At 40.8% G+C, this 26,323-nt stretch overlaps 2 protein-coding genes across 2 annotated transcripts in view; both read left to right on the plus strand.

Annotated features, from left to right (window-relative positions):
* Nucleotides 1–20,387, plus strand: part of LOC109471363 — a 31,617-nt gene extending 11,230 nt beyond the window's left edge. Inside the window, exons 13-39 of the mRNA XM_019770652.1 lie at nucleotides 467–624; nucleotides 1,171–1,212; nucleotides 1,856–1,969; nucleotides 2,574–2,687; nucleotides 3,327–3,507; nucleotides 4,181–4,386; nucleotides 5,671–5,707; nucleotides 9,224–9,422; nucleotides 10,068–10,134; nucleotides 10,543–10,701; nucleotides 11,121–11,284; nucleotides 11,597–11,702; nucleotides 13,288–13,450; nucleotides 13,683–13,813; nucleotides 14,404–14,578; nucleotides 15,034–15,146; nucleotides 15,546–15,671; nucleotides 15,959–16,069; nucleotides 16,468–16,627; nucleotides 17,010–17,151; nucleotides 17,635–17,863; nucleotides 18,051–18,233; nucleotides 18,399–18,575; nucleotides 18,737–18,904; nucleotides 19,108–19,284; nucleotides 19,508–19,699; nucleotides 20,235–20,387. Coding sequence (XP_019626211.1) covers nucleotides 467–624; nucleotides 1,171–1,212; nucleotides 1,856–1,969; nucleotides 2,574–2,687; nucleotides 3,327–3,507; nucleotides 4,181–4,386; nucleotides 5,671–5,707; nucleotides 9,224–9,422; nucleotides 10,068–10,134; nucleotides 10,543–10,701; nucleotides 11,121–11,284; nucleotides 11,597–11,702; nucleotides 13,288–13,450; nucleotides 13,683–13,813; nucleotides 14,404–14,578; nucleotides 15,034–15,146; nucleotides 15,546–15,671; nucleotides 15,959–16,069; nucleotides 16,468–16,627; nucleotides 17,010–17,151; nucleotides 17,635–17,863; nucleotides 18,051–18,233; nucleotides 18,399–18,575; nucleotides 18,737–18,904; nucleotides 19,108–19,284; nucleotides 19,508–19,699; nucleotides 20,235–20,323 — 3,883 coding nt within the window. The 3' untranslated portion in view covers nucleotides 20,324–20,387. The remainder of the gene's footprint in view (nucleotides 1–466; nucleotides 625–1,170; nucleotides 1,213–1,855; nucleotides 1,970–2,573; nucleotides 2,688–3,326; nucleotides 3,508–4,180; nucleotides 4,387–5,670; nucleotides 5,708–9,223; nucleotides 9,423–10,067; nucleotides 10,135–10,542; nucleotides 10,702–11,120; nucleotides 11,285–11,596; nucleotides 11,703–13,287; nucleotides 13,451–13,682; nucleotides 13,814–14,403; nucleotides 14,579–15,033; nucleotides 15,147–15,545; nucleotides 15,672–15,958; nucleotides 16,070–16,467; nucleotides 16,628–17,009; nucleotides 17,152–17,634; nucleotides 17,864–18,050; nucleotides 18,234–18,398; nucleotides 18,576–18,736; nucleotides 18,905–19,107; nucleotides 19,285–19,507; nucleotides 19,700–20,234) is intronic.
* A 2,658-nt stretch (nucleotides 20,388–23,045) lies between these two features.
* The window catches only part of LOC109471501 (RNA-binding protein 12-like), a 4,555-nt gene continuing 1,277 nt past the window's right edge, over nucleotides 23,046–26,323 (plus strand). The window contains exons 1-3 of the mRNA XM_019770837.1: nucleotides 23,046–23,367; nucleotides 24,368–24,506; nucleotides 25,569–25,703. Of these exons, the coding sequence (XP_019626396.1) occupies nucleotides 23,237–23,367; nucleotides 24,368–24,506; nucleotides 25,569–25,703 (405 nt within the window). The 5' untranslated portion in view covers nucleotides 23,046–23,236. The remainder of the gene's footprint in view (nucleotides 23,368–24,367; nucleotides 24,507–25,568; nucleotides 25,704–26,323) is intronic.

Raw genomic sequence — 26,323 nt, forward strand, 5'->3', positions numbered from 1 at the left:
TCCCTGGATAGGCATAGACGATGGCACCACAGAGGGTGTGTGGAAGTAAGGAGCATTCACACCTTTTGCAAATCAGCTGTAATGACGTGGGGTCGTGTGGCGTAGCGGCAGAGTGCTCGACTCGGACCAAGAGGTCCCGGGTTCGAGTCCTGACATGCCAACGATCTTGTGCCCTTGGGAAAGGCACTTTACACGACTCTCCTCACTTTACTCAGGTGGAATTGAGTGTTGTATTGTCCTCTGTGTTGGTGACGATAATAAAGTAAATTTAAAAAAACTTGAGTGTGCCGTTGTCACCACATCAATACATTAGCCTCTACCAGGCTTCGGGAGGCGGCTGGAAAGAGTAGAAATCGGCCAAATAGAGAGATAACATACCGGGGGAGTTTGTCTGCTGGGAGAAAACATTTTGCCGCACCCGAGTGCATGTTGGAATAAAAAAAAACTGTTGTTTTATTGTTTTTAGGTACGTCGACGGCGATCTTGTCAGCGACCCTTTTAACGAGTGGGCGGACGGGACCTGGAACAGCAGGAAGAAGGACTGTGTGCGCATGAGTGAGATCTTCGGATACGACTGGCAGCCGGTGCCGTGCAACACGAGGTCGTCTTACATCTGCGAGTACCGTGAGTATCTTTTTTTTGGCGACGTCTCAGGGAGGAGCCTAATGGTATAGTATTGTGGACAGTTTGCAAGAATTCTAGGAATTGTACAGGAATTTTTTCCACAGGCATGGAATGTCCACAGTAATGTCTCCCAGCTCTGCTCTCTGACATATACGTATGCCCCCATTCCTGGAAACCCTTGCGGAAACCTGTCTGCCCCGGATGCCCTACTTTCTGTGACCCGGGGGCTCATTCACTATACACTCAGGGGAGGAGTTCACTGTATCTATCTAGACTTGGGAGCCGGTACCAAGTCTTCCTCAAAATCATGAAATCATGGCAGTGTCATGTAAACAATAGTCCTGATGAAGATGACTGAGGGTCATTGGAACGTCGGCTCTTATGAAACAAGTGGTTGTGAATACACTCACTAACCTTAAATTTTCACGCTCGCACATTTTCCTGATTACTACGAGCATCTTCGTTGTCTGTTGTGTTTTTATCTTTTATCAAATAACAACGTGGAGTTTGGCAAGCCAAATAACCGTAAATATCATTGTTTTACAGCTGTCGTGCCGCCTACAGATACCCCAAACACAACTCCAGGAGGTAAGACTTTATACTAAGAGCTTGGAGTATACTTGTTTACCCTCATTCAATACAACATGCTTACTGCAGATACGTGCCCAAAGGTACATGCTACATATACATAACACCAGTTGTGTATTTGAGTAACATTTTACCATCTGAACTGAAAAGGATACTACGAGATCCCTCCCTTTCTCCCGCCTAAAAAGAACCCGTAGTACAATCTGAGGAACAGAAAAACTCAATATAAACTTCCACTCAGTAGGACTGACCGGCACAAAAACTGTGTCATTGTGAGAAACACGAAAGACTTACTAAGCGCAGAGTAAACACTGTGAATGTGCAATTGTATTAGAATTGTTGCAAATGTTAATACTAGTATTGTTTTACGTCGATGAAGCTTAGACATCCAAGTAATACTATACGCTAAAAAGCAGTTACTCCTGAATACTACCTGAAACGTCTGACCATTTCCAAAATCATATCTAGTTGCTTGAGTAACTGCTTTTTGGTGTATAGTATTCTTTTATTCTATGTGTAAAATTCCTACGCAATTAAGGTGTGTCTGAAGTGATTCAGCCCGTCTGCTGAGTTGATTTTAAATAAAGATTTGATTTCATTTGATCTTGTTTTGTTTTGTTTTGTTTTGTTTTGTTTTGTTTAGTTATTGAACGTTGTGAAGAGGACACCTGTAACCAGGGCGGCATCTGTATAGACGGAGAGACGTCCTACAGGTGCTACTGTCTGCCGGGGTATTTGGGGGAACACTGCGAGACAGGTGCGTCAGATGCTGCCTCATAAAACCACCCGTAGTGCAGCTGTATTTACGTAGATGTTGATATAGGCCGTAAAAGCAATGCTCTACTGTGTAAAAGAGGCAATCATTGTAGCTGATGCTTGATCCTATAGTTTTAATCTAGGACACAAAAACATTTCAAGAATCATCATTAGCATCACAACGGCATCGTGAGAAGCAGTCCTCTTGCTCAATGACATTTCTTACATTATTTTGTACCTTTTTCAAAGAATATTCCGAGCAGGCTCTACCGATGACTCTATTCTATTCTATTCTATTCTATTCTATTCTATTCTATTCTATTTTCCCTGTTCTATTCTATTCTGTTCTATTCTATTCTATTTTCTCTGTTCTATTCTATTCTGTTCTATTCTATTCTGTTCTATTCTATTCTATTCTATTCTATTCTATTCTACTTTACTCTACTCTACTCTACTCTACTCTATTCTATTCTATTATATTCTATCCTATCCTATCCTATCCTATCAAAGACACCCTACATACTGAGTAATGTCCTTGATTCTATTCCATTCTATTGTGCATCATCTCCTGTAAGTACAACTCGGTTTGTATTATTTGTCCCCAGAAACGGACGAATGTGACCCCGACCCGTGCCAGAACGGCGGCGTCTGCACGGACGGTCAGCTGTCCTACACCTGTACATGTCCGCATGGGTTCGCGGGCGTCAACTGTGAACTGAGTAGGTCTTCTCAACTTATACATATGTCAAAATAAAATGTCATCTTCTTTGCTACCTGACTTTGATCCAGATCCAGATAGATCTCGCAGATTCTTCTGGTAGGGAATACTAGGGATCCAGATGGATCTAGCAAGTTCTAGCTGGTAGAGATCCAGATCGATCTAGCAAGTTCTTAGGTGGTAGAGATCCAGATCGATCTAGCAAGTTCTTAGGTGGTAGAGATCCAGATCGATCTAGCAAGTTCTTAGGTGGTAGAGATCCAGATAGATCCCGCAGATTCTATTGGTAGGGAATACTAGGGATCCAGATGTATCTAGCAAATTCTATTGGTAGAGATCAAGATAGATCTAGCAGATTCTTCTGGTAGGGAATACTAGGGATCCAGATGTATCTAGCAGATTCTACTGGTAGAGATCCAGACAGATCTAACAGTTTCTGCCGGTAGGGAATACTAGGGATCCAGATGGATCTAGCAAGTTCTACTGGTAGGGATCCCGATCAATTTAACAGATTCTACTGGTAGAGAATCCAGATAGATCTATCAGGCTCTACTACTAAATGCAGATCCGATTAGGATGCTATTAATCGTTGATGTGTTAAGGTGGTCTCTCTAACGATGCCATGCCATCTCCCCCACAGCTTGCCCCTCCGGATTCCGGCTGTTCGGAGATCAGTGCTACTGGTTCTCTCCCACAGCCGTGAGGAACGTCGTGGCGACTGCAGAGACAGACTGCGACGCTAGGGGCGCTCGCCTGGCGTGCGTGAAGAGCGAGGAGGAGCACAACTTCATCAAGATGACCATCGCTACCACAAACCGCAGGTGAGTTGTCGCTCTCGATTAAATACAACAAAGGTCAAATGGGGAGAACATGACTATGTACGTTTTTTTGTATACCATGTATGTGTAAAATCTATCTGTGTCTATAGATTTCATCGGACTTTAAATGATGTAAACTTTGTCTTTTTGATAAATCTTGTCAGACCCTTACCTCTCCCCTCATGATCTTAATGAAAAGAGTCGATTTGAGCTTCTCGTGAATAAAGAATGGTTGGAAACTTTAATACAATAATATTATTATGATAACCTTAACGCACAAGGTAGAACGTGTCTAGTCTGCACATTTAACAGATATATTTCTACGTACATTACTTTGGAATGACACAATAGATTGCCATGGAATAAGTCGACACGTTCACTAATGAACGAATGCCTATTTGTGCGTGTCAACTGTATGCGTTGTATACCTTGTATGCGTTGTATACACTGTATGTGCTGTATGCCTTGCATACGTTGTATACGTTGTAGGTTGTAGTTGCGACCCGATAAGCATGTCGCATTTATTCCTTCTTCTTCTTCTTCTTCCCTTTTCGTGCAATTGGTTGAGGGCTCCAGCACGGTGAGGGTAGGGGTATTGGATGGGACGGTCGCTTGTACAAGGTTCGTGTGTGTATGTTGTGGTCCATGTAAATGTTGTGTATGTTGTGTATTCCAGGCCCCACTATATCGGACTGAGTGACCGGGCGGTGGAGGGCACGTTTGTTCACAGCGACGGGACAGCTCTGGGCAGCTTCCGGCCTTTCCGTACGAACAGCAACGTGAACAACCACTGGAAGGACTGCGTTATAATGTGGCCCTCGTCGTCCTACCAGTGGCTCTACTACTCCTGCAATTCTCGCAGGAACTACGTCTGCCAGAGAGGTGAGTACCATCATATTTATGTTCACCTTCGCAGAAGGAAAACATGTTGTTTTTGCTCGGTTTCTACTTCTTCTTCTTCATCCTCCTCTTCTTCTTCTCCCAACAAATAAAGTTAACAATAAAGTTTTTATTTTGAAATGATATGGGCCTTTGAGCCTGAAATAAAGAATGAATAGAATGTATCGTTTTAGAATAACTACCTTTTAATTAAAATGAGTTTGGTTTGCTGTCGAGTTGTTTTGATCTTCCTTTGGTTGCTTGACCTTAATAGAAGTTGAGGTCTTCAAGCATAGTCCTTGTGGATTGGGTAATAATGAAGGGTTTTGTTTCGCCTTTCAGCCGCAAGTCCGTGAGCTGAGGATGACCTGACCGAAAGCTGAGAAAACTGTCAAGTGGTTAATTGAGCGATCTTGAGACGAATAGAACAAATGAGGATATTGAGTGTTTTTAGACGGACATTGTGGATGATAGTTATACAAGAAAGTTTGTTGACATATCGACTTCGTTGACATTTCGACTTCGTAGCAATAAATGTTTGTATAAAAGATAATCTTAGCTAATTAGAAGAGGTACGTTTGGTGGTACATATTATATATGTATCTGTAAGGGCCGCAGTGGTATGAATTAATATAAAACTAAAGTTTTGACAAAAGATATAGGTAATTTGGTGATATGATGTAAAAAAAATTCTGATCTTAGAAACACAGCTCCAGTGAGCTCTTCGTCTATTGCTATAATCTAATGTACTGATAATGTTAAAAGTCAACTTGGTAATAATCACGATTTTAATCTTAATTAGTACAACTATTTAATGGAATATAAATATCGGACATTCAGAGCACAGCACGAATGTAGAGAATGATTTAAAGTTTCAAACTTCTTACATGCAACAACTTTTATACGTTTGCTCGTGGTGTTTCTGTATATAGCCCATGGTTAGACAATAAAGACAAAGGCATCATTATGTAGGTATAGGACTGATGATGTACTTGGACAAAAAGCATTTTTATATATAATCTGCAATGGTGTATTCAAACTAGTCATTTTGTCCGTCATATCATGTAATCAACGGTAGTTCTTGATGTGAATTTTTATCTGTAAAAACTACTGTTTTCTATGAAGTGGATACTTCTTGTTTGCTAATTTTGATGTCAGTCTGAAATAAAACACACTGAAGGGGAACATTGGTTGTTGCTGTCTGTTGCTAGCATGCTGTTATCTAAAAGGTTTGTAATATCCCTGATGTTGTTAAGCTTTAGCTCTGTTGGTTGCCGCTGATTACAGGAGACCCCTACTCGTTGCCTCCTATTCAGGCGTTCAGGTATGTGGGTGGGGGGGGGGCTTATTTTCTGGAACGCCTGCTTCATTTCGGTATGATCAAACGTTAGCGTTATGGAATTAACCCTCCCGTTTTCCAACTAAAGAACTATCTCAGGGATGGCATAATTTACTGTATCTTATTAATGATCTCCAAGCAGATCCCTTTCGGTGGCAAAAGGACAGTATCAAATTGGCCAGGCAGTATCCATTAGCCACAGACGTTGGTGGGGGAAGCGACCAAAAAAACAACACCAAAAAAAAAAAAAAGGCCATATATAATAAGGTAACGATCATTCCCCCATAACCTCTGCTTGGAGAGTATCTTATTAACTGGTTGTCATTAACTGGTTGTCTGCCATCGTCCAATACTTATTCCGATGTATAGAATGAAGTCTGTGCCATTGTCCTAGAGTACCCGGGCAAGTACACAGTTTAAATCTGACGCACAGAGACACCCCACCCTAAACAATGGTGTGGAAAATCACATTTCTGTCGGTATTCAATAGGTTTAATGAAGTATGTAAAATCAACCTATCAGTCAATGTGTTACCCAAAATAAAACCTAACCACTTCTATTAGTCATGCACGACCTGTAGAACATCTGACGATGTGATTTTTCCAAAACTAGGAAACTATGTTTAATCACAGAATGTGATGTTATTTATTGCAAGCGTTTTTAGTGTTCGTCACTAGTACGGTCCTTTTAATAAAGTGATTTCGAAATTATTAACAATGACAATTAACGTAACTTTATTGCATATTCACGCCTGGGCCAAATGCACTAAGTTAGATACTGAGGTACAAGGGTAGAAGGAACAAGTGTTACTGTGCTACGTATACATCTATATCTACCGGATCTCTTCTCTCTTTTTGAAACACGTATGAACACATTTATATAGTTTTTCATTTACATCGTAGTGCTTGGATGTGATAATATGTACTTTGAACAATTATGTTATTCGTATTTTCGATCCACTGTAAGTTACAGGTCCCGACCGGCTTGTTTTTTTTTTTTTTTTTTAATTGCTTGTCAGCCTTTGTCCTACAGTAACCGGACAAGTAGAAGATTATACTAGTAATCCTGTGACGTACGCACCCACCCAGCACTGAACAATGGAAAGTTCCGTCCGTCAGAGTTCACTGAGTTAATGAAGCGTGTATAATTAACGAACTGTGAGCCAACGTCCGAGATTAACCGGGCAAGTACAGGATTTAACTTTCTACAGAGGCCTGCTGCAATCCACAAAAACTACATGTGAGACTAATACTAAGATGAAATTTTGATCTGTAGGGTCAGTTATGTGTTTTCACAATTTTTAGATTGTTGGTAGAGTTGTATAGGTTATGCTTTGGATAGGTAATAATTGACATAAGCTGCTGTTGAAGGTACACATGCAATGAACTGAATATCCAGGTTTGCTCTCCATGCTCGCACCGAGTCAGGGTTGTAAGGATTGATGTTTATTTCTGTTCGATGCTGCTCTTTGCAAGTCGTAAAACATTATGTACCTTTGCATTGAATGTAGCTGAAGGGTTTGGGGAATGGGTAATGGTGTTAAGTTGTGATTTAGGAGGATACTGGAATCTACAATGTGTGTTGTTTAATTGAAAAACGCTTATTATTCCGATGTAGATTTGCGTAAGTGGCAGGAATAATGGTGCTTCAACTGTGTTAAGTTGTCAGCCATTTTCTTTTGAACTTCTTGATGACCGCTATTAACCGGACAACCTACAGACCCACCAAGTTATTAACGTAGCTGTGGAATGTTCCATTACCGTTCGGGTGGGGGTGGGGGGGGGGCACTAGAGTTCATGGGTGTAATGAACTGTGTAATCATGACCTATCAGTCAGATGTAAATACAGAACCACCCAGCACTGAACAATGGAGTGGAAAATTCCGTTTCTGTCTGAGTTCAATTTATGAATTGTCCGAGAGTAACCGGGCAAATGCAGGATGTAACTTCCCTTACGCTCGCTGCAACCCACAAAAACTACATATGCACCAAGACGTCATTTTCTAAATTGAGGTTTAATCAAAAACTTACCATGAATAAAATAGATACAAAATATTACAACAGAATTTGCTTGTGAGGCCACTTTTGTGTTTTTATTCCATATGTTATTTATTTATTTATTTCAGCTTTATTTACACATAATCACATGTAAAAATGGCCATGGGAAACAGGCCTAAGGATGTCTTTACAACTCCCTGACAGTTAAGAAATGCTGATTGCAAGATAATATTCAGATATTGAGGTTTGCGAAAAATGATGGTTCATTATCTATGATCTTTATTTCGAGGGTATTCTATGACATTCTATGATATTTTAGTAGAATCTTAACTTACTTTTGTAGAAACTTACTTTTGAACTTCTTGATGACCGCTAGTGACCGGACAAGTGTTAACGTATCTACAGATCGACTCAGTTATGAACGTAGCTGCCGGGAATATACCATTGCCGTTCTGGGGGCCACCCGGGTTCATGGGTGTAATGAACTGTGTAATCATGACCTACCAGTCAAATGTAAATACAGAGCCACCCAGCACTGAACAATGGTGTTCAGTTAATGACCAAAAATACTAAGATGAAATTTTGGTCTTAAGTATGATTAAAACGTTACACATATACCAAATCTTAGAACAGAAACTGCTTGTTAGGCCACTTTTTGTGTTTTTCTCCCAATATCATTCAGATGGTTAGATTTGTGTAAAATAGCAGGAATAATGATGCCTTAGTTACGTGTATGAAGTTGTGAGGTATTCTCTTAAAAACTTTACTTACATTTGAACTACTTTATGACAGCTGATGACTGGACAGCTTATGAACGTTTGGTCACCATTGCCGTTCGGGGGGGGGGACTAGAGTTCACGGGTGTAATCAACTGTGTAATTATGACCTACCAGTCAAATGTAATTTTGAATCTGCTGACGTATAGAGCCTCCCAGCACTGAACAATGGAGTGGAAAATTCCGCTTCAATGGAGTTAATGTAGTGTGTAACTTTGACCTACCAGTCGAAAATCTATTTAGCGAGAGTGTGTTACCTCTAACTAAAATATGTACTATCAATTCGTTTAATCAGAAGTTGTTCACTGCCATATTTATGTTTGAATCCCTCTACACTGCCAGTGTTGTGGTGCTTTCTTGAAACTCTCTTGAATAACTGAGCAGAGTAGTGTAAGGATACGTAATGCTACTTGTGTCATCAGGAAAATATTCTAATTATAAGTAGAGTAGAACCATTTAAGTAGTAGAGATGGTCACTAGTGCAGGTCTGACTGTACAAACTACAGTTACTGTACTTATTCTGATAGTTTAAACTGTTAAAAGAGATCATACAAATCTCAGTGTCACATTACACGACGTTGAATTACACTAATTACACTACCGTAGGGTTCGTTGACCGGGTGTGGCAAGAAGGGTAGGGCACCTCGAGCCATATTTAGATCATATCATGATCTCATCTTTTGTGATAAAAATATCTGTACGTCGTGATTTGCGGTCGTCGAGAAAAGTATAAAAGAGCGACTGTCGCGATACGCTTGCCAGAGGAACATTCGCCAAGCGACAGTCAGCTTGGAACCGCCAAGAACACAGGACGACCCCGCACACAGGGCAGCGCATAGGAAGAGACAAGTCTACTCTACAACACATCAAGAAGTTGGGCGAAAACATTTCCGAAGAAGCACCAAGCACCCTCGGCAACAAGTGAAGGTAGGATTGTAACACGTTTTCCTATGCCGAAAGCTGTCAGTCGATCACATAGCAATATAAGATTTTTTAGTTCATTATGCCAGTCATGCTGGCGCGTGACAGTTTACAGAAACAACTTACTTTACTTGTATTTCTGTCATTGGCATTACCTTTAATCCGGAATCCCGTCTTGTTTACGTGTTATTTTGCTTGTTTCATACATGCAGTCATTGTGTCGGCAAGTCGATTGGTGTGATTTTTTTTTTCTTTTTCAAGTTTTTGAATGTTCCTAGAACGGCCGGGTGAACAATAGATCATTATCGCAGTTATATATTATGTTAACGTTTTACGATGTAGACAAACAACGTTAGCACTGCAACGCAGAGGCAATTGTCATTCCAGAAAAGGTATTTGAAAGATATTATATAGGGCGCAGGCAGAACCTGTATTTTACAGCAGTTCACACAATCTCAGTAGACATTGCGGATCATTTTTGTGGTCTGTTTGTTGATATTTATCTATCAATGTGGAACCTTAGCAGTCTTATTCTCCCCTTGTACCAGAAAACATGCTATTCCATACATTTTGCTCATTTTCAAAAATGTAGTGCGCAACCATGAGCACGTTGAATGATATTGTTTTTACCCTCTTCACGACTCTATGTAGACTATGTTGGGGACACGGGGGAGGGCCGTACTGCTCCTGTGGGCAGCACTGACCATCCAGCTGATTTGTAAGTGTATGATTTTATGATATTTTTACATAATTGTTAGCAAAAGTTTCGTGACGAGACATTAACAACATGCAAATTCAACTTTTGAAACATAGCACGTTGTAACATTTAAAAATTTATATAGCCTTGACTTTATTTTCAATATATTAATATTATATATATAAGCTTAAGTTTTATAGATAGAAATACATATATTTCTTTGATTCGGATCTGGTCAGGTATGTGGAAAGTGGTCAGGTATTGGTTCAACTCTGTGTTTGTTTTTTAACGTTCTTTGCATAGAGCAAAGTGGATAACGGATCACGAGAGGAAGTGTATTTCCATCTTCGTGCTGACCAACGTCATGCACACTTTAATTGCAATTCACTCATCTTTGCGCTGTCTTTGCTTCACTTGATTTCATTCCAGGTCACCAAGCAGTCGCACATGAATATTCCGACATGGATTCGTCACCTGACGAGACAGCTTCTACAATAACCGAGGATGTCATCAAAGCAGAAGTTGTGAAGGGCGACATAAACTCCTTGCAGCTCGGCAAACCTGTGGACAGTGAATACAGGGGCACTGGTAAGTTTTTTGACACATTTTATATGGTGTTCTGCTAAGCGTTTTTGTTGACATAGAAATAGGCGCTTCTTTTTATCTTGAAGATCAACAGTTTGCATTATGCAATTAAAAATCCTAACCAATAATGGCTATATAACTGTTGTCACTTCATACTATAGCTATACCAATGTAAAGAATTGTTTTCCCTTGTATTTTTCCTTCCTTCTATGCCATGTCGTAAAATGTGGTGAAACCATCCGCTACATTTGCTCCAAAGCAAATGTAGGCCTTTCTAGTTACTTGTGTAATCTACCGATATGCCACAACAGAGGAAACATCTAAACTAATATCCTTGTGCTGGCAGAATATCTGCTATAACTAAAATATTTGCGTCAAATAAAGAAAGTGAGCAGAAGAATGTTCTGTATACCTCACTACAGGAGCCAAAGCCCCCCTGCCAGGAGAGAAGCTGATCCTAGTGGCCGATCCAACAAGCGGGACCATAACTCGGCTCACCACGTCAAATGATAACAATTTTTCAGCGGGTAGGTACACCATCGGTGGTGGTGTACATAAGATGACAGCCGTTGATTACGATAAAAAGGTAAGATTTCAATACATGCACTTTTAGATTTGTACTATAGTCCATGAGGATCACTGAACGTAGCCAACAAGAGTTAAATGTTTCCATGGAACAGCGGATACACATAATACATGAGGATATACATAATTTAACCATATGATAATTATCCAATTGACGTATATTCATGTTTACACATGCAATCGTAGAAATACCGTTTAGCTAACACATACATAATGTTCTCGTTTTTTTTTATGGAGCAGATTGAAGCACTTGTGTACCTTAGCGTGAATCAATTTTATGTAGGATCTACGAATACATAATTTTAATCCACAGGGGGATTATATTTATTGGACCAGCGTGAACGGAGCGAATAGCCAGGTTGGCCGATCTCCTTATGGGGCTGGACCAGGAAATAGACTTGATGGAGAGGAAGCATCCGGTTTGTTTTCTTTGAAATCCTTCATTTTTAAAATTGCTGTTTTCTTTATTCCTTATACTGCTGTAATTTCACGTGCACATGTGGCTATTATGTGTCACGTTTCTTCATAATAAGCACTTTCATTTTTTGTATGTTGATTGAAACATGATGAACTAGAGGTCGGAGATCTCATGTCTTCGTCAGAGGTACATCGTTCTAGAGAAATTAACATGCGTATTCTTCAATCTTTTTAATAATCAATTTGGTCTAAAGAACAAAAGAATCTCTGTACTATTTTTATGGTACAGAACACCCTGAAACGGTTTGCCGCAGATTATACAGATGCGTCGTCACCCGTGTTAGACCCCCCCCCCTACGTTATTTGAGTTTGGACTGTTACTGGAAAAAAACGTTCAAGAAATTCTTACTGTGTTGAAAGTGTCACGACAGCGCCGCAAAATATAATAAGAGAAGATGTTATAAAGGAAGAATCAGAACAGGGTGACTACTGCTGTTTTGTTAATTTGTCTTTATGTGTTTCTTGTGTTCTTTGTGTCCTAACATTTGTACTTCTACAGTTAGTATATTCCAAATCTAGGCATCTCGTTTTTCGGCCCTTCGTGTTTTTATTGCGCGCTTGCCTTAAATTTAAGGTAATTAGATTTAAGGTCTCCAGTGGACGTCATCCATAGCAATTACTTGGTGTGGCCGTAGAAAATAACCTGACATATGTCCAACCTATCCTCCCCCTGCTGAAGTTATAGTACAATCCCTCAATGTAACGTCATCTGATCCCATCCCATTATGGGGTTCCCCGCTATATCCAGCTGTCGGCTGTCTCCAAGCAGATGTAGGTGGGGGATTTCTAAACACAAAAGGTCCTATTACGGGGACATAACGACCTCCACGACTCTCATCTTTGAACTCAATCTTGGAGACCACGACAGTAATATGCCTATCAAATTTCATTAACTTCCATCCACACATACAAAAGTTATCCTGCTCACAAGAAAAATTAACAAAATGCCCCCTGTAGTCACAACGAAACCCCCCACGAAGCTCAGTAACGAACTTAACCTTGGTCCCGACAATAGTAAGCACCACACCAAGAATTATAATCAACATTTTACAAATACTTGAGTTATCTTGCTAACAAGCCACAAACACAAAAGGTGCACTAACGTGACGCACGGACCCCCCACGAAGCCAAAACTTGTACTTGACTTCGGCCTTAACAGCGGTAATCTGCCTGCCAAAAATCATGGACGTCGAATCATGCCTTCCAGAGTTATATCGCAAAATCCGCAGTTCCCCACACTCCGGCGAGACAATTTCATAGTCCTTCTGACGAAGACAACCAGAGAAACTAAAGAAACTATACAGAAACATTAAAGAAACATAAAGAAACAATTTTATTGACATTCCATCGAAGGACGAAGGCACACTTGTGCTATATCGGTTTCCTAGCAGATGATTGCGGACAATGACATAACAACTAATATGCATAGGTTGAAGGAAAGATTTCAACCAGACTTGTGGACGAATTTTACAATGTGCGCTTTACATGAATCGCTGTCGTTCCTACATATTCCACTTAAATTTCCAGAACCGGCAGGTATCGCAGTGGACGTGATCTCCCGGAACCTGTACTGGACAGACGCCGGAACAAACCGGATCGTCGTCTCCCGGCTGGACGGCAGCTTCAGGAGGTCACTCATCACCACGGGGCTGGTCAAACCCAGGGCGATCGTAGTGGATCCAACCGCTGGGTTAGTTATGCCTATAGTCATGATTATAAACTGTCACCTGTACAATATGTAACGTTCGCGTCTGCCAAAATACAACAAAATCTTGACAATTTCAACCATGTAACCTGTGACTTATTTTTGAGATAATTTAAGTGAAACGAAACGAATCCAAGCCTACAGTTCTCATATTCAATATGGCACATCAGTAACGGAAAACAAAACACTAGTTATTCTATAACCTCTTCCCATGTAGGTGGATATACTGGATCGAATGGGGAACCCGGCCTACGATTAATCGTGCGCGATTGGACGGTAGTCAGAGATCTGTGATTGTCAACATTGGATTTGGTAGGCGGCCCACAGGACTGGCTCTGGACGCACCAGGTCAGTTTGACTTCTGCAACATTGTGTTAGCAGGACACACTTTCTGTAAAGTACCGTTATGTTCTTAAGTAACTGTGCATAACATTTACATATATGTACCAATCATATCATCGCCCCAGACCAAACCAGCCTGACCTCGATACCGGTGATAGAGATGTAGTGCATTCGTAGATTTGTCTGATCTGACATTAAATCTCTGGTACCAGTTCATGCATCGCACAGGTATTCCACTAGGCAATCCATGTACGACTATTCATTGTCCAAACATAAGAACAACAGTGGAAAGAGGATGTTCGCCTACAGATCTATAAAGCTGTTGCCAAATGAACATATTGCCAAGTGAATTTAAGACTGTATCTGATGTGAGGCAGTTTAAGAAAATAATACATCAATTTACGGAACTTAATGGTTTAACCCTGATAATAATTGTTTATCTTGTAGTGGCATATTAGTAACTTGTAATTGTATGTAATCTGTGCTTGGCATGCATATGTTTTATGTATTGCATTGTCTTGTCTAATGAGCTCTGGAAGAATAGCCCCTCATGGGGCTAAAGTGCATCTTAATAAACCAATGTCTACCTTCCACAGCAAACCGGATATTCTGGTGCATCGGGAGTACTGGTCAGATCTTTACCTCTGAAGTGACTGGCAGCAACGCCAGGAGGGTCTTCACACACGCAGACAGCAGCCCGTCCATGTCCGGCATAGCCGTGGATGAGGGGTACCTGTACTGGACAGCGACTAACTTCGATGGCATTCATACGTACGTACTTTTGTCGTCATGTGGTGATTCAAATACGATGGTGTCAATGTATGAATTTAAACACAAATTGCTCAAGGCCACATTCAACAGATTTAACACACATTACAGTCTTGACCTGCCATGTACTTGGACCACTTCTTGTGGGTGTAGTTCTTTTATTGCTTCTAGACCTCACCAAGTCTTGTTTCAACACAATTTATACTACTTATTATATATATTTGAATTATGCTTAACCTTCTATATTGATTGCCTATTTTGTGTATTTTTATTCTTGTTGTTATTGACTACTAGTATGTAAATTTTTATGTTGTATATGTGTTTTTGCATGGGGAGGGCAACTTGTAAAGGTGCGTATGCACCTGTTTTGCCTTCCCTTTCACTTTGTGAAAAATCAAAATAAACAAATAAACAAATGAAGATTTGTGGATAACAGTTGACATGCCTTCTGTTTGCAGGATCGGCAAGTCACTGCAAAGCCACACATACGGCTCGGTCGGCGGCTTAGGCCTAACAGACCCGCAAGGCATCGTCGTCAGGGCAGCCTATAACACCCCAAGTCTACCAAATGGTCAGTGCATTTCTGGAATGTATTTTCACCCTTTCCTTGCAACAATTTTCTGTAGATGCCCGATTTTCTGTTTGAAAGACGTAAACAGTGTACCATTGGGGGTCGTGTTACGTAACGACGGAACGTTCGGCTAGGAACAAACAAGATTTTGTGCGATTGGTAAAGGCACTTAAAACACGAATTTCCTCACTTAACTCAGGTGAAAATGAGTATGTCTGTTGTCTGTTCATGCATTCGTCTTTGTTGGTGGCATGAAAATAAGTTGAAAAAACTTGAGGGTACCGTCGCCATGTCTTGTAATAAATGTTGGAATAGAAAAAAAATTGCACTGTGTGTCCTAGGCTCAGCACAATTATCCTTTATGTTTCAATTTCTCCATCCATTTGTCTCCGAGAACAGCCTGCTCGGCGTCTAACGGGAACTGTGCTCAGCTGTGTCTCCCCGTCCCCGGCGGAGGGCGGACCTGCACGTGTCAGGACGGATGGAGCCTTGTGTCCGATGGAACGTCCTGTTATGATAACCATGGTGAGAAATGATTGCTGCATCGTAGGAAAGATAGCCTTTAATTGGCGACATGAAACTTGCCCATACCCTAAGTTGTAAGAATACACCTTGCCTGAACCATAACTGGTCTAAGATATCGATTGCAATCTGTAAGAATCTAGCAACACTCCAGTGACAGACAACAAATCAGGAATATATCTCACCGACAACAACTTACTTGGCCCTTGGTCTTGTTATCCATCCACACACAATTATACAAACGACCTTCTTCAAATTCATTAATTTCTGTTGAATTTTACCGATCGTAGAACTTACCAGTTGCCAAGGGTCCTGCCCCTTGTCTGACATCACCGAGGCCAGCTGTGTTGACGGGTTCTGCGAGTGCTCGGGTGAAAACTACCAGCGATACACCTGCCTACGTAAGTATACAAGTCCGTCTGTTTTTGCATGCATGCAAAACTGCGGGATTCTATGTTAGTTGAGAACTTGCGAGATCCAGGTTACAAGAAAACCGCTTTGTTAAGTGCTATTAAATCCAAGTACTTCTTTTTTTCTATCATTAAAACTAGAGAAGAAGCAACATGCGGAATTGAAATTATATTGATGCCCACTGGGAAAATTCACTGTTAGAAACATGTGATGAGTAAGCAATTGAATATAACGGGGCAACTGCCAGGCAGATAAAATTGAAAGAGTTTCTCTCATACTTGTTTGTAAACTAGTACCTTCTAAATGCACAACCCCTACGTGAGAGAAGAGACATAGGTATCACGAATTCTCGATGATAAATAATTGTGTTTCTTACGTCTACCCGAAGCGGTTGTCGGGAGCTGTGAGATACGATGGGATTCTTCAACTGCCCAGGCCGCGGCTTTACATGATTCTGAACTGAGAAAGACCTTCAGCTGCGTCGCTGATGACAACAACCAGTACGAAGTGCACGTACTGGCCGTGTACGAGGGGGTCGGACCTAGCAGGTATGTATAGACCAGAACAAGAGAAAAGAAAATATCCAACAGTGTATTGTACACTTCAAATGGTACCGGTTCTAACAAGAAAAAAAAAAACTACCAACTACCGTGAGATTTACCTTTTTAAAATGATAAGACATATGACAATCAGACATATGACAATCAGACAAAGGCATAACGGTATACACGTAACCACTCCTATACAACGTGCAGACCGTATTAAGAAGTCTCATTTGAACTAGTTCCCGTTTGCCGGAATGACATTGCATAGTGTGCTATATTGATGGTAAAAGTTATGTTGGCAACATCTAGCTAGAGTCGACCAACAAGGATCACTTTGCATTGACCTTGGCTTCATCTAAATGTCTTCTGGTTATTTTCATTCTAGTGAAACGGGGACAGCTGAGATGGACGTGAAGTTCAGAACCGGCAGCGTCTCCAAACCTCTGGTCCTGGTGCTGAGCTCGTACGAACCGGTCAACTGGGTGCTCCACCTAGCGGAGGACGTGGAAGTGCACAAAGTGCTTCTGGTAAGATTTTAATTCATAGAGTGAAGAAACACGTACCATATGCATCCCGGCAGGATTTTGGAGTTGTAAAGTATCATTGAAGTATTTGTACATACTTCATATGTATACTCCTTCATATACATCATCAATCAGCTTTTAATTCACTTCATGATAACCAAATAAACTATTCATTGGTCGTCATTATGCACATTATACAATATCCAATGTTGATAATGTGATTGTTTTTTTATTTAAAAAAAAACTATAAACAATATCGTTTTGGGATATTGAGAAGAATATCTTTCTTTGAAGTTATCCCTAAGATAGAAAATGAAAATCAAGTACAGAAAAACCCTGGCGAACAAAAATGCATTTACAGTATGTATAAGCATTGTAGCACACCATACCTAAAAGAAATATAAGGAAATTGCCTTCCTTTTTTTCTGCCTTTATTTCTGCTTTTGTAGTATATTTGACGAGATCTATAAACAATTGTGTCTGCAGATTGCATATGATATCGACCAGAGTGACGTGACTGTGCAGAGTGGCTCTGTGAAGGAGGTGCAGCGCGTGTCAGGTGGGACAGGGGGCGCTCCTGCCTGTGCTTACGGGAAGGACGACGGCGACTGTAGGACTGTCGAGATGCTGAAGTACATCGGAAGAGAGTTTGGCCCCGTCTCTTCTTTCACTGGCAGATACAACGCAAGCGGATGGAACTTGAAAATAGGCCAAGGTATAGTTGTTTATGTTTGTTTCTTTCTTTGTTTTTAATTTTTAAATTGACAACCGTTTCTGCAGACATACAAACATACATTAAAAGAAAAACGCGTGACCTTCCTTGGATTCAAAAGACATAGACTAACGGGCATCGCTCTGTACATATATCTGTCCCCTAACCAAATCGTTTTTGACAATTTCAGCCAAGCAGTGTCCAGCCTTGACCGCCCCAACTAACGGAAGGTTTGATCCTGCGTATAACGGAGAGACATCCTACAGGACCATCGTCTTTTTCTTCTGTGATACGGGATACGTGCGGAACGGCAGTCTTTGGGCGTTTTGCCACTATAACGGAACATGGGATGATCCTGTCCCAACATGCACACGTAAGATACCATTGAACTGAATATCAATGTCCATAATAAAATGCAATTCATTTACCTACGATAGATAGTAAAGAAACTATTAGGAAACATTTCCCTTACATGTTTTCAGTCACCTTAATGTGTATACTTCGACTTTCTTAACTTAAAAAGTACTTCACTTTTCAGCGATCCAATGCCCAACGCTGACTGCCCCAGCTAATGGAGCACTGAGTCCTACCGGAGCGAGCTCCTACCAGAACAGGGTCACCTTCACCTGTAACTCGGGATACCGACTGTTCGGGGCCGCTAGTGTGACGTGCCAAGCGGACGGAACATGGAGTGGAGATGTTCCAGTATGCGCAGGCAAGAACTTCATACCAACATGTCCTTCATTTACCTGCAATAGAAAGTAAAGACAATTGTATCAGTACCCTACATACCTTCAATAATGAAAGCCACTTCATGGCTCATCAGTAGATAGATTCCTTCAACTTTCTTAACCAGAAATGTTGTCGATCCTTTAGTATCCTGTCCGACGCTGACAGCTCCGGCGAATGGATATCTATACGGAGCGAACCTCTACCGAATGTCGGTTACCTTCCACTGTAACTCCGGATACGTACGAAATGGCTCTCTTGTTACGACATGCCAAGCTGACGGAACTTGGACTAATGCTGCTCCAACATGCACACGTAAGAAACTGATAGATTGAAATTAGCCAATATCGCATATCCAATAGATGTTAAAGAAACTGCATCTTTAGTTCAATACATTGTACCAAGATTGCACTCAAAAGTTACCGAACAGACCCTCTCTATTGAATGTGACTTAACCATGCATTACGCATATCCCTTCGAATTTCCTGACCAAGAATATTTGACGTTATCCTTTTTAGCGAGACAATGCCCAACGCTGACTGCCCCAACGAATGGAGTACTGAGTCCTACCGGAGCGAAGTCCTACCAGGACAGGATCACCTTCACCTGTAACTCGGGATACCAGCTGAACGGGGTCTCTAGTGTGACTTGCCAAGCGGACGGATCATGGAGTGGACGTGTTCCAACGTGCACAGGTAAGATGACATGACAAATGATCAATTGAAACCAATCAAAATCTATAACAAAACGTCTTTCACTTACATACAATAGATGGTAGAGAATCTAGTAGGACAAAAATGTATCAGTACCGTACGTGCCTCCTCTATTGTAACGAATGTCGCTCGCTTCATTTATAAGTATTGATAGGCTAATTCTTTCAACTTTCTTCACCAAGATTATTTTGCTTTATTGTCTTAGCATCGTGTCCCACCCTGACGGCTCCATTAAACGGAGCGGTGAGCTCTACCGGACCACACACCTACCGGGACAACGTCAGGTTCATCTGTAACCCCGGATACCGACTGAACGGAGCCTCTAGTGTCACATGCCAAGCTGACAGAACGTGGAGTCATGCTGTTCCAACGTGCTTCATGCATTATTATAATAGTAGTATGTAGATCCTTTCAACTTTCTTGAACAAGATTTTAATGATCTATACATATAAGCACCAAGTCTAACAAGGACGGCATTAATATCATATCAACAGTCATCACAAAATATAATTCATTTCATTTACCAGCAACAGATAGCAACAGTGTCCCAAAGTTTGCCACACAAACATTCCCTATGTTCAGTGCAGACAAACTAAGAGATCACCATAGCATTCTTTTAGCTATTATATCAGTCCGTAACCTCTTTGAAGAAGTAGCTTGTTTGTATACCAATTACTAGTACTATACTACAGATTGCATGTCTTCTAATTACTATACTAAGGTGCTTTTAACCATGTTGCATCGATTGCTGTTTACCATGTGTGTGGTTAAGTTGTACTCCGTGACGGTAAACTAAACTTTCATGTCAATATTTACAACTGTAGGGAGGGGTAAATCATCTTTATTTCAATGAATGTACATGATGAAAGTTGCTTGGCTAAAGCCTAGGTCAGCCCTTATAATGATCTCTTGCTACACTTTCGGATATGCAGCTGGAAACTCGGCCGCCAGGGGTCGCCTGTGCACGGACGTCCTGCTGTGGGCCCTGCTGACCGCCATGCTGGTGAGCAGGTGGGAGTGAACCGTGGAGGGCGGAGGATCTGTAAACAACTGAAACTGTGCTAAAAAGACAGTTACTCAAGCAACTGGGTATGATTTTGGAAACGGTCTGCGTTGCAGGTAGCATCCACTACATCCACTAGAGAACTTGCAGAAATGCAGGTTTATAAGCAAGAACTATTGAAATAAGTGTCTGAAGACAATTTTTTGGAAGTCCAAAAGGAAACAAAAGTTCTCTAGTGTCACAGACGAAAGGTAGTGGATGCTACCTGAAACGTCTGATAGTTTCCAAAATCATATCCAGTTGCTTGAGTAAATGTTTTTGGCGTATCTTATTACCTGGATGTCTAACCTTTACCGACGTAAGTGAAGCTGTGTCCTCTTGGACCATCCAGTTTCAACCTAACAACCAACATTCAGCATATAAATATATTTTCACGAAATGCTGTTCAAGTCTTTGCAAATAGTTAATTGTGTACAGATAGGATTCAAATTCAATACAACACAAGGTGTCTACTTATACTTGTATCAACAGATATAGTGCTAAATGTGTTTAGGGGAGAGTTCAAACCATGGAATACTAGCATTTTAGATTATTATAATTGATTACGTATACTAGTACCTGATATTCAGGCTTTTTTTACATTTCAATATTTCAAGACAAGATATGGTGATGGTAAACCTCACGTTTTTAGGCTCTTCCTTCCAAATAGATGTATTTCCATGTATAAATTTATAGATATGTTGGTGGACAGAACTGGATATTCATTATCAGGCATTAGTACTTTGCATCTGCTGTATTTTAACTTGGTAAATAATTCTGGATACTAGGCTAGTTCTCATTGACGTAGTTGTATAGTTGAGAGACTGGGAGGAGGGTTGACGTGGTTCTTGATGCCAGCTCCTCTCAGATTCAATTTATGACGCAAAATAAGAAAGTGACATGTCCTTTGATACCTTTTAAAACAGGAAAATAGGTTTTGTTGTAGTATTGGACTATAACTCTACTCTTGTATGACGAATAAATAACGTATTAACGAAATGACACCATACTTGTCCAACAAGACTTTTTATTCTCATGCTCATCCGTTACCAACTACGTAGTGTTCTTTTTTTTGTACACGTAACCTTGGAAATCTATGCGCCAAAGATACATTACAAAAATTAAATTGCCTAAGAATGACCTAGACAGTCTTCAACCTCCATACCCCCAGGGTACTAGGTAATACATTTTTTACAGTGAATCCCAAAGCAAAAAAGGAATAGAATACCAAACACTGAACAACGTATGACAACATATTAACCGCTTTCTGGCAGAAAGGCACTACTTATTACTCCAAACCCCAATCATTGCTGCTCGACATTTTCATCATCGCTTTCAAATATTTTTTTTTTACTTTACTGTGGGATTCCTCACATTCATACCCTATTATGGGTAACAGACACTACATATCGTGGCCAAGGGGAATAAAGAACAGTGATCCTTCATGAAACAATTGCTATTAATAAAAAAAATTAAAATATTACATGGTTACACGTCCTGATGAAAATCGTGGCCCACAACTGCATAAGGTAGTCATTGAGTAGATACATGCTACAGAAAGGCTACAAAACACATTGCAGATTCCAATATCCATTTGAGGTGTTAAAGAATTCAATCTTTCCTAGAACTATCGCAGAGTGGAACTCGCTGTCACCAAGTACAGTAGGGGCATTGTCATTAGATAGCTTTAAACAATGTCTACAGTTAGTATTCAAGGGTTAGGTGTAACAAGTCGATCGGTGTAATGTAGTCAGCTGCCGCCGCGCCGCGTGCCTGCGAAGCTGGTGTGTTACGCCAAAGGGCGGTTATACCGGCTATACAGATACAGATCCTAATAACCCACAACTAAACACATCCATTATCCATTCTAAAAAAACCCTTCAGCTACATTCAATGCAAAGGTACATAATGAGCAGCATCGAACAGAAACAAGCATCAATCCTTACAACCCTGACTTGCTACGAGCATGGAGAGCAAACCTGGATATTCAGTTCATTTCATTGCACTTCCAACAGTAGCTTATGTCAGTCATTACCTATCCAAAGCAGAACCTGTACAACTCTACCAACAATCTAAAATTTGTAAAGCCACATGACATCGCGTCATGTCAGGACAATAATCTGCATACGTCCTTTGCAAATTGCCTCTTAAATTATCATCGATGACAACAATTCATATAAATGCAAACAGACACTGACACACACACACTGAGAAACACACACTATCACACACACACACACACACACACACACACACACACACACACACACATGTATACGTTACATCGTCTGGATGAAACCAAGGATGTACACATGCACACAACACACACTGACTGCACTCACTCACTCACTCACTCACTCACTCACTCACTCACTCACTCACTCACTCACTCACTCACTCACTCACTCACTCACACACGCACACACACACACACACACACACACACACACACACACACACACACACACACACACACACACACACACAAACACTGACACATACAGACAGATATAGTTAACATAACTTCATTTATTCATCTATGTTTGTATATTTTATGAGAACGGGACAGGAGGTGCATGGTGACACTAACGTTATATCCTCACCCATTTTCAGGGCCCTCAGCCAATACCGGCGCCGGTATGTGCATTGATGTGCATTTCCGGTCTAATCTTCTAGGCAGAACAACAAGTTTTGACACAGGCCCATTATGTGGACAATTTATAGCCAGAAGGTTAAATACAAGCCTTGTTTATAGGTACTGGAGAAGAGCACTGGCGGCCATTTTGACAAGGAAGTAGTGTGTGATTTTGAGACCGATTCAAGGTTTCCCAGTGCTTGTAGCTTGTTTATATCCTGACCCTGTACTCAGTCCAGGCTGCAGTATCAGCTGCCATGCCGTTTGTGTGTATTTTCGGTACCCGGCTGTTCGGGGCCTGCGACTACTTCACTGTGGAGGGGCGGGAGATGTACGTGCGAACCAAGTTCTACCACTTCAACTTCATGCCGTGTGGGGCAGAGGAGAGGTATTTGAAGATATCCTAGTCTTCTGTCGTTTGGTTCACTACATGCATTTAAAAAGTTATCTGTGAAAGCTGCCAACACACCCCTCCCCCTCATCATTCGCACCTGTATTCGGTCGATAGGTACCCTGCTGGGGTAATGAGACCGCTCTTCGTGTTGATCATGATCTCTTTTGTACATGCATGTATTCTGTGGATGACTTTTGTTGAGTGTTTGTTCATAGACAATTTTTGTCTGCTGAGTTTTAAATAACCTGTAGCCGGAAAGAACGAGTAAACCTCCCTCCCCCTGCCCTGGAATCCAGCTTGGCCGATATCTAGTCGGCGCTCTAACAACTAGTAAGGAGGGCCTGCAAGCCCTTTTTCGTAAGGCGTAATCAGGCCATTTTAGACTTCGTAATTCGTAGACAGCCTCCGCAAAAATCAACGTAATTCGTAATAGGTAACTGTAGTCAGTCGATTGATTTGGTAATAGTGCAACATTACTTGTCGTAACGTTATACATTGTGCAAGATTTATTTATATGTACTGTGTATATGTATGTAAGAACACACAATTCAGCCTGTGGGCTGTCAGTTAAAGGTATAAGTTCTATGTAAGCGTTATACCATTGTAAGTTCTTAAATTGACGCCCGTTCACTGCACGTAAAGTTGGATTTACCAAAGGTTGTAAACTCAGGTAATGTTTACTATGTACACAGTATCTGGCTTTACAATGGTAATAAATAAAGGTCAATTGCAGTAATTACAAACCTTGTTAAGTCCGGTATTATTGTACTTGACTTTTATTTTTATTGACTTTTTATTTGTGACTTTTTGACTTTTGTGCATTTAGCCCATCTGGGCAAGAACATGCAATAAAGATTCATTTATTTATTGCCATTGTAAAGTTCAGAAGTGTTTAATAAAACGAAGTAAACATTACACACAACTCTATTGGTATCGGCAAATCTAAGGTTTCGTGCAGTGATTGTTTCTCCTCCTTTCTCACTTGAACGCACAGTTTGCTGTTCCTGCCAGACGGGCGAGCTATCAAACTTCCCGAAGTGGTTGGCAGGTCCGTGGGGTGGGCGTGGCTTCGGTACCTGGCCTGGGTGGTCTTTATCACCTTCATGGGTGTGGCTGTCGTCTTCCTTACAACGGTAAGATTAGCCTCCTTCGCAGTCTTGTTGGGCGTCGGCGTTATTTTTTCTCTGAGCGACACGAGTAATATGCCGCCGCGAGGGACGATTTGCTGCCGAGGGAGTTTTTGCCACGGAGAGAAGGTTTCGCGCTCCAACAGAAGAAAAATAACGCCAACGCCCAACAAGACTGCGAAGAAGGCTAGGTAAGATAACGTTATATAATAGTTCTTTGTCTAATTTGTTCAAGTATACCACACAGAACAAGAATTACAATTTCTTACTAATTTTCACATTGATTTTTATGCAAAAATGAGTCATTAATTGATGTGCTAATAATTGACGTTCCTGTCTGCCCAAGTATGTAGCACCTACCAAATTAAAAACTGCCACTGACAGATCCAATGTATTTCAATATGCATTGAATGGTGTAAGTATACATTGAATGATAGTAAACAGTAAAAATGACCATAAGTTATTAGTGTGGTGGTTGATTTCTTAATAGACTATGTTGTTTCATAGTCATGACATGCACTTAAGTTCATGAAACAAGTTTGAACTGCAATAGCCAACAAAAAAATTGGAATCACCCAAATTTTCGACTGTACAACTCCAGTCTTTGTGAAGGAATGAGCAATCCACCGCTTCCGTGACGTCACGCAGGTAACACACGTGACTCCGTGAGCAGTGGATCATAGGTTGCAGAAAGTCTGTGGCGCCCCCGGTCTCTGACTTCTACCAACACAGATGAACTTTCAAGATATGACGTGGACTTTTTTTCAGACAAAATATCTCTTCCAGGTAGCCCCTCCCTCCCATACCCTACTAACTGCCGTATCTTTGATATTGTGTTCAACTATCATCCACCACTCTGGAAGATTTGACCAATCTCATTAATGTTATGCTATAGGTATTGGTGCGCCAGACACTTTCATTTTATGTTTATGCTATACTTTATGTCATCTTTATGTTTACATTTGTATTATGTTTATTGAGCAGCGGATTCACATAAGCACAACAGGTGCTTCCTATCTAATGCTCAAAAATCCATGTGAATAAAATAAAATAAAATATCTCTTCCAGGGGCTTACAGCGGTGTGGCCGTGGGCACTGGTCGCCCTGTCCGTCGTGTGTCTGGGTGTCGCCATTTTCGTCACGGTCTACAAACCAAAAGCCAGCGAAGAGAGCAAGCAGGAGTACCTCAACATGGTCGGCCAGGTGACTCAAAGATTTTTTTGTCTGTTTAAAGCTAAACTTTTAATCCAACACAACAAAGTTCTCTCACCCAGAGCTTTCGACCAGTCTTCCTCAGCAGACTGACCCAGTGAGGCTTCTTTGAAGTGCGACGTCAACACTGGGTCAAAGGTATCTGGTAGACGATGTTGGCCCCTGTTGCGGTTGAATGATTTTTATGTCAATTATTATCTTGAATGTATTATACTATTCTATTCTATTCTTGACTCATGGTTTCAGCTGTTCAGCTGTATGTTAACTCAGTAATAAGTCGAGATCTGTATTAATAATATGTATTTTCTTTATTTCTTTATTTTTATTGTATTTACTTAGTAATTAATGTGTCAAAGCAAATTTGTATCCCTATGATTCTTTTAACATATCTTAGTCTGTTTTTATTTTTTTATTTGCCCTGTCGCTTCATATTTATTTCTGAAAAAAAAATCCCAGAACCAACAAATCAAATTAGTGTGGCCTAATGAAAAATAATCCAATCAGATATTTGAAGAACGTGTTTATGACTTTGTGTAGTAACTGCATTTCAGCACTGGTGCTGCGAAGGTTTTTATTTTGAATAAACGATTCTCTCTCTCTCTCTCCCTCCC

Source organism: Branchiostoma belcheri, unplaced genomic scaffold (assembly GCF_001625305.1).
Source record: "Branchiostoma belcheri isolate BF01 breed outbred unplaced genomic scaffold, Haploidv18h27 scaffold25, whole genome shotgun sequence".
NCBI lineage: Eukaryota > Metazoa > Chordata > Leptocardii > Amphioxiformes > Branchiostomatidae > Branchiostoma > Branchiostoma belcheri.